Below are 11,673 nucleotides of genomic sequence, written 5' to 3'. Positions count from 1 at the left end.
AATGCACCAAAGCTGTAAGTGTTTCTTTTTTTAAGAAATGCGTACATTTAAGAATCTATTTTGGAATATAAGTCATTGATCTAGGGAGATTGAATTGTACATTGTAGGGTTGATGAATTTTTAAGAAAAGTGAAAGCACCAGGTCTGTCACACAATGGTAATTCTTGCGTCGAGGTGGTTCGCTTGGTATGGGCAGATTTTCCCACAAGTTTGGCAGTGGAACTCATAAGTAGTACTACATGCCCAGAGTGGAATAGATTCTCCCTCAAGCTCTCTGCAAGGGTGGCAAAGTTTGCCAATGACTTTGTAGCAGACCAGGGGTGGTACGTGACTTGCTAGAACATTGGGGCTATATATTTGCACATGCGAAGAAGGCCGAGTTCGAGCTCCATCGAGCATATACAGTGCTTCTTGACTTTGGTTATTTACGTGATGATGGAGAGGAGGTACATTAAATCACCTAAATGTTTGTTTATATTGGTCTAATAAGCATGATTTGCTTGTATCTAACTTGAGGTGCCATCATCCATTAGGTTCGCAATCTACAAATGGGTATCTTCTGGCGTGGAAAATCTGACCTCCCACACATGGATCGACAAGCAGGTGCAAATGTCTCTAATAAGCTTTTTTCAGCAAAGACATCAGTGCTACACGAGTGTGACCGTAAACATGTCGCAAAAAGGACACAAGTTGCATCAACTTACTTACGAGGAGGGGCAGAAAGATCAGATTACTTGCACGAGTAAGATCCTATACAAGCACAGATTGAATTTATGGGGTATAATTGAAGTTCTTTCAAGGAAAACAAATATGGATTGTCAAACATCCTCTGATCCCTTTTAGTGCTTCTTGTAGGTGGATACTCAGAACATTCACAGACCCTGGTGATTGCATCATCGATGTCTTTGCAGGTTGCTTTGGGATGGCAAGGCTTTGTGAAGAGTTAGGTCGCCATTGTCTTTCCATAGAGAATGACAATGTTGTTGCTGACATGTGTCTGCGATCAATCAGTACAGAATAGCATTTCCATAAACTATGTAGTATTGACAGTAATACTTGTGATCATCACTTTTGATGTTCTTGTTGAGGTTATCATGTAACACATACTATGTCCTTGCTCATGGTGGTTGTATGGCACAAGAGTGTCTTTATTGCTCTATGCTTTTTTCTCTTTTTTGGATCCATAGTCAGAGGTTACTGTGTGGGGAATGCCGATCCATAGTCAGAGGTTACTGTGTGGGGAATGCCCTTGTCAATATGTATGCCCATTCCGTGAACCTAGATGATGCAAGGGCAGTGTTTGCAGAGATGCCACAATGGGTTCTAGTCTCCTAAGTGCGATGATTGCTGGTTGTGCTCAGAATGGGCATGGCAAGACATCCCTGCAACTGTTCAGGTGCACAGAGAATTTTATGAACTGACCTATTGGGATGTAGTGTCATGGGGTGCTTTGATTGCAGGATGCACTGAACATGTGCATGCTGTTCTTGCTCGAGCTTTTTGGGAAAATGCAACATAGTGGCATGAAGCTAGATTCTATTGTAGAGATTGTTTTTCCAAGTTTCGCATCCTTGAAACTTTTGCAGCCTTCCTATATGTCAAAACCTACCCTAACTTCATTTCAGCTTGAGTAAAAAGTCCATAACTTGGGTATAGACTATAGCTTTTACTTTCTGGACATGTCCACCCGACTGTATGTCAAAACCTCTTTTAATTTCATTTTAGCTTGAGTAAACAATCCATAACTTGGGTATAGACTCAATATATTTTTGAATCATTGTCTGGCTACTGAAAGCACTAATCATTGCTAGAGGGTGTTTAATCTCATTTCATGAATGTCCTACCTATGAGTCTGTATTTGTTCCTGCTTTCATATCACACATTTTTTGGAAGGAATGTTGATTTTCCATTGTGGCAATGTAACGATTTACAGGTGCCACAACCAATGTTTCATTGTCCTGGCTACTGAAAGCATTGCAGCCTCAATATTGTTGAGGACTATTTAATCTCATTTCATTAATGTCTTGCATTTTAGATAAGCTTGGTTGAGCTATAGAACAATATGAAGCCTATGTGTTTAAATTAGATTTTTTGGCTTTTTTGGTAGCGTTGGCAGCGAGCAGCCGCCGTTGCTGGTGTACGTGTTTGTACCCTTTTTTTTTACCTGAAGTAGTTGCTCAGCATAACAGATGTAATTAACCATCAGGTTTTTTATTGGCAATCTATTTGCCCTAGTACTAAGAAACCACAAGGGCATTAGGTTTTTCAGAGATTATGAGTACACATGCACTTGTACGGTTAATACTTTCAAGCAATTAGATTGGATTAAGTGTTTGTGGATGCTTATGCTTGTATGACATCCCTAGAAGAGGGTCGTGTGACCCATGCTACTATTGCTGGCAATGATGGGAGTCAGATGTTATTGTGGGGAATGCCCTCGTCCATATGTATTGCAAGTGCGTGAACCTAAATGATGCAAGGGCAGTGTTCACAGAGATGTCACAGTGGAATGTGGTCTCCTGGAGTGACATAAGTGCTGGTTGTGCTCAGAATGGGCATGGCAAGGCAGCCCTGCAACTGTTCAGTGGAATGCAGGTGAAAAAAAGTCCCTTGACCTCTTTATTTGTTGATAGTGCACTGTGTGGATGGGACTTCTCTTCATGTTGGTTTTCGATTTCTCCTCATCTCCTCCCAATCTAAGCCGTGATACCTTCATTTTGATTTCAAAGAAAGGTTTTTCCAAATTCCATGCACACATTATTGTACACACATAGTATTGCATGAGGATCCTTCCATTACTTCATAAGCCTTACTTTATGAAGTTGTCATGTCAGGTTCATTCATATCCATAAGCAAGGCCCTCTCTCTCTAGGTGACATCAGTAGATGTCGGCCTCTAACACCCCCTCTCAACTCCTGGATGGAATAGAGATGCTAGCAAGATGAGTGAATGAAAAGCTCACAATATTCATGAAAATTGAAAAAAAGCTCGTCACAAAAAGCTCACAAAAAAATCACACCCCTTTCAGTCTAGCTCTGGGAGCCTTCGTTCAATCCCGACTCACCTCCACCCGCTAAGGTGCCCATCTGGGTAGAGTTCCCAGACCTGCCCCTATCGCTCTTTCCACGGCTAGAGGCACTTTGCGTGCCCCTTGGTCAGTTTCTAGGTGTAGAAACTGAAAGGTTCATAAGCCCTAGAGGAAACCTGCTAGCCTGTGTGTTGATGGACCTATCCATAGAACCCCCCCAACGCCATTTGACTACTCGATGGAGACGGGGCAGAGCTGATACAAAAAGTCTTCTATAAAAATATCCTGAATTCCTGCTTTCTCTGTGGATTGGGAGGACACTTCATCAAAGACTGTCCTTCCCACAACAACCGTGGTAAAGAGAAGCAATCAGAGAAGGGTAAGGAGACAGAGGCAGTGGCCAAGCCAAGGGTTGAGGAACCTATCCCTCCGCCACAAAAAGAGGAGCCTAATCAGACCAAAGAGGGTAGGGCTGCTCTAGAGAAGGTAGATATACAGAGAGTAGAAGAAAGAAATAGCGAAGAAAGTACGGAAGATAGTTCAGAGGAAGAGGAGTTTGTTCCCAACACGCAGAACTTCGAAGCTCAACTAGAGCAAGTAGAATTTGAGACCATCTCCCAGGATGGACATCCGTTCACCGTAGTGAAGGGGAAAAGAGCCACCTAATTTGAAAGAAAGATGAATAGCGCCCAACTAGACAACCCAACCAAGAAATCTTTAGTAGAAAGGGAAAAGAGGAGGTTATCTAGAGGATTTGCGCTATCCCCTCAAATGAGCCCGATCACTTTCAAGAAGTTCAGGAACAAGAGCTCCACCCAATGACGAGCAAAAAAAAATTTATGTGCCTTTCTGTTAATGTGCAGGGGTTAACAAATGACTTGAAGCCCCTGGTTTTTAAGAGATGGATGAGAACAAACAAGATGTACCTCGACTTCTTAGCTCTACAGGAAGTCAAAGCTGGAGGAGTTAAGCTCTGCTGGCAATTAAAACAGATCGATGATAGCAGATGTTGGTTCACAGTTGGTTCACAACAACTGACCACGATGATGGGAGAGGAGGAGTTGTATAGGTGTAGCTAAACATCTGGCTCAAGGAGTAGGGAGAGTCCTTCAGAATTTTGGCAAATTTAGGGTAGGAGTGGATTTTTGCCACCCAAATCTCTCTTGTCAAGTCTTCTTGGTGTATGCCCCGACCGTGGCCAGGGACAGAGCTTTGCTATTGAAGACCGTCCATCTGACTGATAACGTGCTTCTTCTTGGAGACTATAATATGGTTGAGAGTAGAGGGGACAGGTGGGATGGGATAGGCAGTGTTATAAGAGGACACGAGCTAAATACGTGGTTGAATTTTAAAGATAGGGCCAAGCTCTTGGACGTTTCAGGAGACATTGCCTTCACTTGGTCAAACAATCAGGTGGGGCCCCTCCATAGGAAAGGGAGGCTTGATAGAGTTTATTGTTCTGAGAGAATTGTTGAGGAGATGTTGTGTATTAAGAGCAGAGCGCTTGGCACCCTACCCTTTTCGGATCATAAGCCCATCTCCTTACTTTTGGAAAAGGAAGAAAGGAGCATTGGCCGATCGTGGTTCAAAGCCAATCCTTTTTTTTTCCAACTTCCTTATGTTAAGGACAAGATAAAATTTGGATAAATGCCTTTGGGGGAACAGCTAATGCAACTGACAAGTGGATTGGAGCTACGGAGAGGACAAAAACCTCCTTGTAAGCAATCAAACATAGAGCCAACAAAGCTAGATTACTGAGAACTCACAAGCTTGAAGAACAACTGGCTCTCCTAGAGAGTGACTACACCGCACAGGGGCAGGAACAATTGAGGTCAGTCAGGGCCAAACTCAAGGCAGAAGCTGAAATAGTAGCCAATCAAGGCAGAATTTACACTAGAGAGTGGTGGGCCGAAAGAGCAGACAAGGCTAACGAAGATAAGTTTAAAGTCTAAAGAAAAAACACGCCCAAGAATCCCTTGATGCCCTTCTAGTTAGCAACAGACACATTCAAGACCCGAAGGAGATCCTTGAGGTAATCATAGGACACTTTAAATAGTTGCTTGGAGAAGAGGATATTATCACAACAGGAAAGGCTATAGCCCATGGAAAGTGCTCTAGATCAAGGGAAAGAAAAGTCTCATGTTTGACAACATTTATTTGGATAGAGAGCTCTCTCTAGAAGAGCTGAAAGGGATAGTAGATCAAATGGGGAAGGGAAAGACCCCAGGAGAAGATGGACTTCCTATAGAGTTCTATCAAGTCTTTTGGAAAACAGTAGGTCCCTACCTCATGCTGCTCTGGCAAGACTCCAAAGAAAAGGGATTTCTAGACCCAACGTCAACACAGGCATGATAAAACTCATCCCTAAAGGTGGCCTAAAAGAAGAATTGAAGAACTAGAGATCTTTGACAATGCTGAACAACAGCTACAAGATCTTCGCAAAGGCACTTGCTATTAGACTCAAAACCAAGATGCAATGCTGGGTCAGGGAGGAACAAAAGGGATTTATACAAGGAAGGCACATCTTGGAAGCCATTCTCACTTTGTGGGAAGGTCTTGAACTGGTGCAGGAGATGTAGCAAGACATCTGCTTCCTCAAGATAGACTTCGACAAGGCATATGATAGAATGGAGTGGGGATTCATCTTATCTTCCCTCAAAGACATTGGAGCAGGACCCAACTTTGTGTCTTTGTGGAAATTCTTATATGTCAAGCTAGAAGCAAAGTTGAAGTAAATGGCAAAATGACTCAACCCTTGGAGCTTAAAGATCTATTAGACAAGGCTGCCCGCTTGCCCCTCTACTCTTCACCATAGCTGCAGACGCCCTAGGCTGGCTCGTCAAAAACAAAGTAGATAAGGGGACAGTGAAAGGAATTCAGGTGGAAGGGGGTAGATAGATTATGTGTCACCAATTCGCAAACGTCACAAATCTAATGTCACATAATGATGAAGCGTCAGTTCAGGGCACACTGGAATGCATAAACACCTTTTGCATAGCTTCGAGATCCAGGATAAATCACGATAAAACAGGGATCTATGGTACATTGAGCCCTCCCCCCCTCTTCCTATCTAATAAGGGGTGTAAAGAAATCAGAAAATGAGAAGTCTTCATATTACTAGGAATACCTATGGGGTTCGGGTGCACTATGTAGGACAGATGGGACTGGGTCAAAAGCAAGGTGAATAGATGGCAAGGACTACAACGGACCCTTTCAAGAAGAAAATTCATCCTAAACCACTATATTTATCCCTCCATTATTTACTATATCTCCTGCTGTTCCCGACTAAGAAGTTCCTGAGACAGATCAACAGCTTGTTCATATCATTTCTGTGGGGAGGAGATGAAGTCAATGACAAGGTCCCTAAAGTGAATTGGCAAACCTGCACAAAACCAAAGACTGTAGGTGGACTAGGAATAGCAGATGTGGAAAAACATTCATGCGCAATGGATCATAAAAGCAGTGTAGAACCCGGACAAAATTTGGGCTTACTTAATCCTTAGAAATATAAGTCAGGTAAAGATTATCACGTGTAAGCACTGGAAGCATCTTTCGGTTGGGTTTGCCCTCTATGGAAAGGAATGTTGCTCAGCTAAGGGCTCAGACCTTTGGAAAGGTATGTGGGCAGCATGGGAGTCTCTGAGACCTTATGTGATTTGGAAAGGGTTCTCTAGGAAAACGGTCACTTTCGTGGCCAATGATTCAATCTGTTTTTCAGTCATTTGGGATGCCACCCCACTCAGGGACGATGAAATCAAAAGCGCCTTGAGGCTCAACAAGAAAGGGATACAGGTATGGGGAGATATGTGGGATAGAGAGCAAAGGAAGTGGATAGAAAATGACTGGTTAAAAATTAGATTTAATATGAACAGATTCGACCTAGAGATGCTAGCCGTGAGACATAATTTGTGGGACAGAGACTCGATTACTTGGATGGGGGGAAGGGCGCCTCCGACCACCAAAGAATTTAGGTGGGCAAGCCAGACTAAACTTTTCCCTGTCCCCATCTTTGTTGAAGGGCAGGAAGAGCTACTAGCTCAATTGAATCGGAAGTGGCTAAGAATAGACGCAAAAAGAGTGTGGTCTAAAAGATTCGAAAGAATGTGGGACAAGGAAATTCCAGGAAAAGAGGCCTGCCTCTTATGGCTCATTATGCACAAAGGTGTCTGGATAGCCAAACAAGCACTGATAATTGGTCAAGGAGATGGGTACTACCAAAGATGTACCAGAGCGCAGGAAGATATCCCCCACCTCTTTTTAACTATAGATCTTCTAGGGAAGTTTGGGATGCTGTGCATAAATAGTTTGGCTTTTTTTAAAATCAATTATGATTGCCTTCTATTCGGTGACAGACCAACAAGGTCCCGAGAAAATTGGAACATTATGCACAGCTCCATTCTTTGGGTTCTATGGGCTCAGAGATGCGCTAAGGTTTTTGGTAATGTCGCTATCTATACTAATGAAATTGTAATGAACGTATGTGTGAACATAGGAAAGAGGTGCAAATCTTGAAAAGATATCACGACTGCAGCATCAAATTTAGGAGTGCTGCAAAAAGGATGAACATTTTGCGAAGGAGACTGCTCTGCTGGCCCAGCTACAGAAATAGGCTAGAAAAGAAGAGCTCCCCATGACCGCCACCACACAGATGATCCCTCCCCACGTCCAGGCAACGTTGACAGTCAAAGCTCCAGTGCTTTCTTACCACGTGCCCTTGGGTCAACTGTTCCCTGCCTCCCCTGTGACTCAAACTCTCCCCACCACCACAGCTTCCTGGCATGCTTCGCCAACCTGTGTTATGCCCTCTCCACTGGCACCCCCTCCCTTGGTTGTATACAAGAGACTGGTGGCATGGAACGGCCTTGCCGGAGTTACTTTCAAGATTCATAATGAAGTTACTCCTCCTCTCGACTTCAAGCCTTCGAAGCCCAAACCTTGAACCAGAGTCCGTAAGCTGCTGTGCCCCCATCCTTGCATTCTAGGAACGATTGTTCTATGAGTGGTTGCTCACCTGGCGCCCAAGGAAGAGCCACAGGAGACGACATAGTTCCTTGTTCCTCTCTGTCTCTTTTCGTACTATTGGATCTCTTGTTGAAAGGATGGTTTCTATTATAGGCTCTGATAATGAGCAGAACTTCTGTCAAAAGTATGTTGGTCTTTTTGTACTATTGTAAATATAGTTGACTCCATATTAATATAAACCCGCATTTTTAAAAAAAATTAGGGGAAGAGAAGGGAAAAAGTAGAAAATTACAAAAAAGTAAATTAAAAGTTAAAAAATAAGAAAAAAAATAAAAACAATGAAAATTTAAGGAAAGAAAGAGATTAAGAAAAAATAGGGAAATTTAGCGAGGAAAGCTAAGGGAAATAAGGTTTTTGGGGGAAGGGGTCGAGTGGGGGGGGCGGGGGGGGGGGAGAAGAGGGGGAAAGAATAAGGGAAAATTGGAAAAAGGTAAATGCAAAAGGTAAGTGAGGATAGTAAGAGTGTGTGTGTGCATGTAGATTAAAAAGTCCCATCAATAATCGAGCCATACATTTAATTCCATCAATTGGATAAAAAGTTAAAAAAGGGGAAATATAAGGAAAAAATTTTTGAGACATCTAAGTTCAAAAATGCAACAACTACAGTTTGCAAAAATTTCCACCAGAAATTAGGCATTTGTTATATTGAGTTTGACAAACACAATATTGGAAAAAGATGTTGAATCTTGAGGTAGTCCAGGTTATGAGGTTAGGGTGCACTTACCTGCCACCATCCAAACAAACTAGGTGTAAGAACATGATTGTTACATTTGGGTAGATAGGTAATGCATGCTTTCCCTACTTGTTATCACTTTACCAAGGAATATAGACAACCATATGGATTCTTAGATAATTAAAAAAAGTTTAAGTCACAAGTGAAGTTTAAGTCACAAGTGGAGTAAGGAGCGAATGAGTGCATGGGTTGAGAAGGGATTAGAGGAGGTATGGGAGGATTAGTGTGCTTGGTGTGTGGGGTGGTTAAAAAGAGAGTGGAGAGATTTCACGAGGGGTACATAAAATAATAATTCATAGTTGGGAAAGTATACATGTGTGTGTGGGTAAAGAAATAATTGTCTATGTGTGTGAGATACTTTTACTAATCAAAATTATTATGTGTGCGTGTGTGTGTGCGCGCGCATGTGGGTGTGCATGTGCGTGTGCGTGTGTGGCCCACCACCCCCAGCTAAGAGGGTAAGACCACATGGTGGGGAGTAAGCCAACCATGTGGAATGTACTCCCCACCTACTGATAATAAGTGAATAAAAGTGGTCTATATGATAAGTGTTGAAATGAATAAATGAGTCCAGTAGTAAATGCATAAACCACTTCTACAAAAAAAATATAAAATTTAGTAAAAAATAAGGTGAATCACAAAAAGACCAGGGATTATCCATGCTAAAGAATTGTCCAATGGATGTGAATTAACTGTATGGCAATAGCCCGACCAAAGGCTAGTTGGAAAATCAAAGTGTGTGTTTAGATTAAAAAGTCCCATCAAAGCTCGATCAATTGGATAAAAAGTAAAAAAAGAGGAACATATAAGCAAAAGACACTAAGTTGAAAAATGCAACAACTAGAGTTTGCAAAAATTTCCACCAAAATTAAGGATTTGTAATAATATTGAGTTTGACAAACATAATATTGAAAAAAGATGTCGAATCCTGAGATAGTCCAGTTTTCGAGGTTAGGGTCCACTTACCTGCCACCATCCAAACAAACTAGGTGTAAGAATGTCATAGTTACATTTGGGTAGACAGGTAATGCCTATTTTCCTCGGCTTGTGATCGCTTTACCTAGGAATATGTACAACCATATGGATTCTTAGATAATTAAAAAAAGTTTAAGTCACGAGTGGAGTAAGGAGTGAATGAGTGCATGGGTTGAGAAGGGATTAGAGGAGGTATGGGAGGATTAGTGTGCTTGGCATGTGGGGTGGTTAAAAAGAGAGTGTAAAGGGGAGATTTCATGAGGGGTACATAAAATAATAATTCATAGTTGGGAAGTATACATGTGTGTGTGTGTGTAAAGAAATAAGTGTTTGTGTGTGTGAGATACATTTACTAATCAAAATTTATTAATATTATTATTTTTGTGTGTGTGTAAAGGACACTATCTTGGAGAATTTGGGAATCTCCCAAGTTCCACTTTTAAGTAAAGGGTTAATTAAGATTTGACCATGTGGCCAAAACTTGAACCATTTTTTGAAAGTGGGACTTGGGAGGATTCTCTAATATGGTATTTAGGATGGATTCCACTTTCAAGTAATGGGTTCAGATTTGACCATTTGGCCAAATCTTAAACATATTGAGAGGTCCCAAACTACTTGAAAATTCCCAAATTCCCTAATATGGTGTTAAAGGGTCTAGGCATGACAACCTACCCATCCCATTTATTTACGTGACCCACCAATGAGCCTTTAGTTGGCAACTTGTGGTGAATTTGTAAACAACCTAAGGTGCCATATCCTCTTTTCCCCTTTAGAAAAAAAAAACATTTTTGACCATGCTAGGGTTCTTAGGTTGGTGGTGTTCCATTTTGGGTCAAAGTATCAGGTCAAGTTAAATAGGTTACTTTTTGCATAGGCCTCAATTTTATTTTATAATTGAGCGGTTTTATAGGTTGAAGCGATGCATGTCACCTGCATATAGCTCCTCCTTATGTACGAAATGAGCTCTCGTATTTATTCGATCAATCATCTATGGCTTTGTAATACTCATGTGGCTAGTTTGTTAAGTGTGGTAGTGCTCTTGCAATTGGATCATCATGCTTATTGGAAGATTCAAGCTTGTTCAGACTACATTGGGCTTCTTCTTTGGTCCAATTGGTAACCCCCTTTCCTTTCCGCTTGATTCCTAATACGATTCAAGTGGATTGTTAAGAGAAGATTGAGTTAGGGAGGTGGAGGTGAAATTTAGTTGGATGCCGCCCTCGTTCTAGTTTTAAGATGCATTAATGATAGATATCTTCTAGACTTTACACAATAATTGGGTTATTCTCTCATTTTGTGTATATGATGTAGGTTTGTAGTGAGGGTTTAACACTCTTGCTTCAATCAAGTGTATTTGTTGCGGAGTTTTTCACTCCCATGTGAAAGCTATGGTCTTTTATGATTCCGCGTACGACATTGTGATGTATGAATGTGTTTCCATTTTGACTTCATAGTCATGGGGATTGTGTGTGTAATTTTTGTAGTTGGATAATATGAAGGTGTCATACAACACATTGAGATGTATGAAGCAAATGATTTATCCATCACATTGTGTTGTTTTGCTTCAATCAATCTTTATTTATCAATTAGTCATGTAATGTTTATAACTTGGTAATGTGAAGTGTTTCCATTTTGACATCCTTCTATCCACTTTGATTCTTTGTTGCATGATAAAGGCTTGGGATTTGGGCATTCTGACTATTCTACCACTTTGCTTTGGTGAGGCCTTGGTCAAAATTATTATTATTTTTGTGTTAGAGCTAGTTCTTGGATTAGCATTACATTGTTTCAATTGATGATGGCATGTAGTGAATTTTAATTTGAAAGTCTATTTTGATAAACTAGCCTATGTGGAGTCTTTTATTTTCATTTGTCTAAGGTCAATCAAAAAACCATTGAAAACTTCGAATTCCTT

At 41.2% G+C, this 11,673-nt stretch overlaps 1 protein-coding gene across 1 annotated transcript; it reads left to right on the top strand.

Annotated features, from left to right (window-relative positions):
• Window positions 1–544: 544 nt before the first annotated feature.
• LOC147896977 (uncharacterized) lies at window positions 545–1,083 on the top strand. The gene is made up of 2 exons (XM_087381049.1): window positions 545–742; window positions 856–1,083. Exons 1-2 carry the CDS (start codon window positions 549–551, stop codon window positions 1,019–1,021), a joined length of 360 nt encoding a protein of 119 aa, XP_087237175.1. The 5' UTR covers window positions 545–548; the 3' UTR covers window positions 1,022–1,083.
• Window positions 1,084–11,673: the final 10,590 nt, after the last annotated feature.

This window comes from Dipteris shenzhenensis, chromosome 11, assembly GCF_047967505.1.
Source record: "Dipteris shenzhenensis isolate YYH24624 ecotype China chromosome 11, Dip_SZ_1.0, whole genome shotgun sequence".
Lineage (NCBI taxonomy): Eukaryota > Viridiplantae > Streptophyta > Polypodiopsida > Gleicheniales > Dipteridaceae > Dipteris > Dipteris shenzhenensis.
Note: the sequence above shows the minus strand (reverse complement) of the source record. Positions and strands in the feature narration are given on the sequence as shown.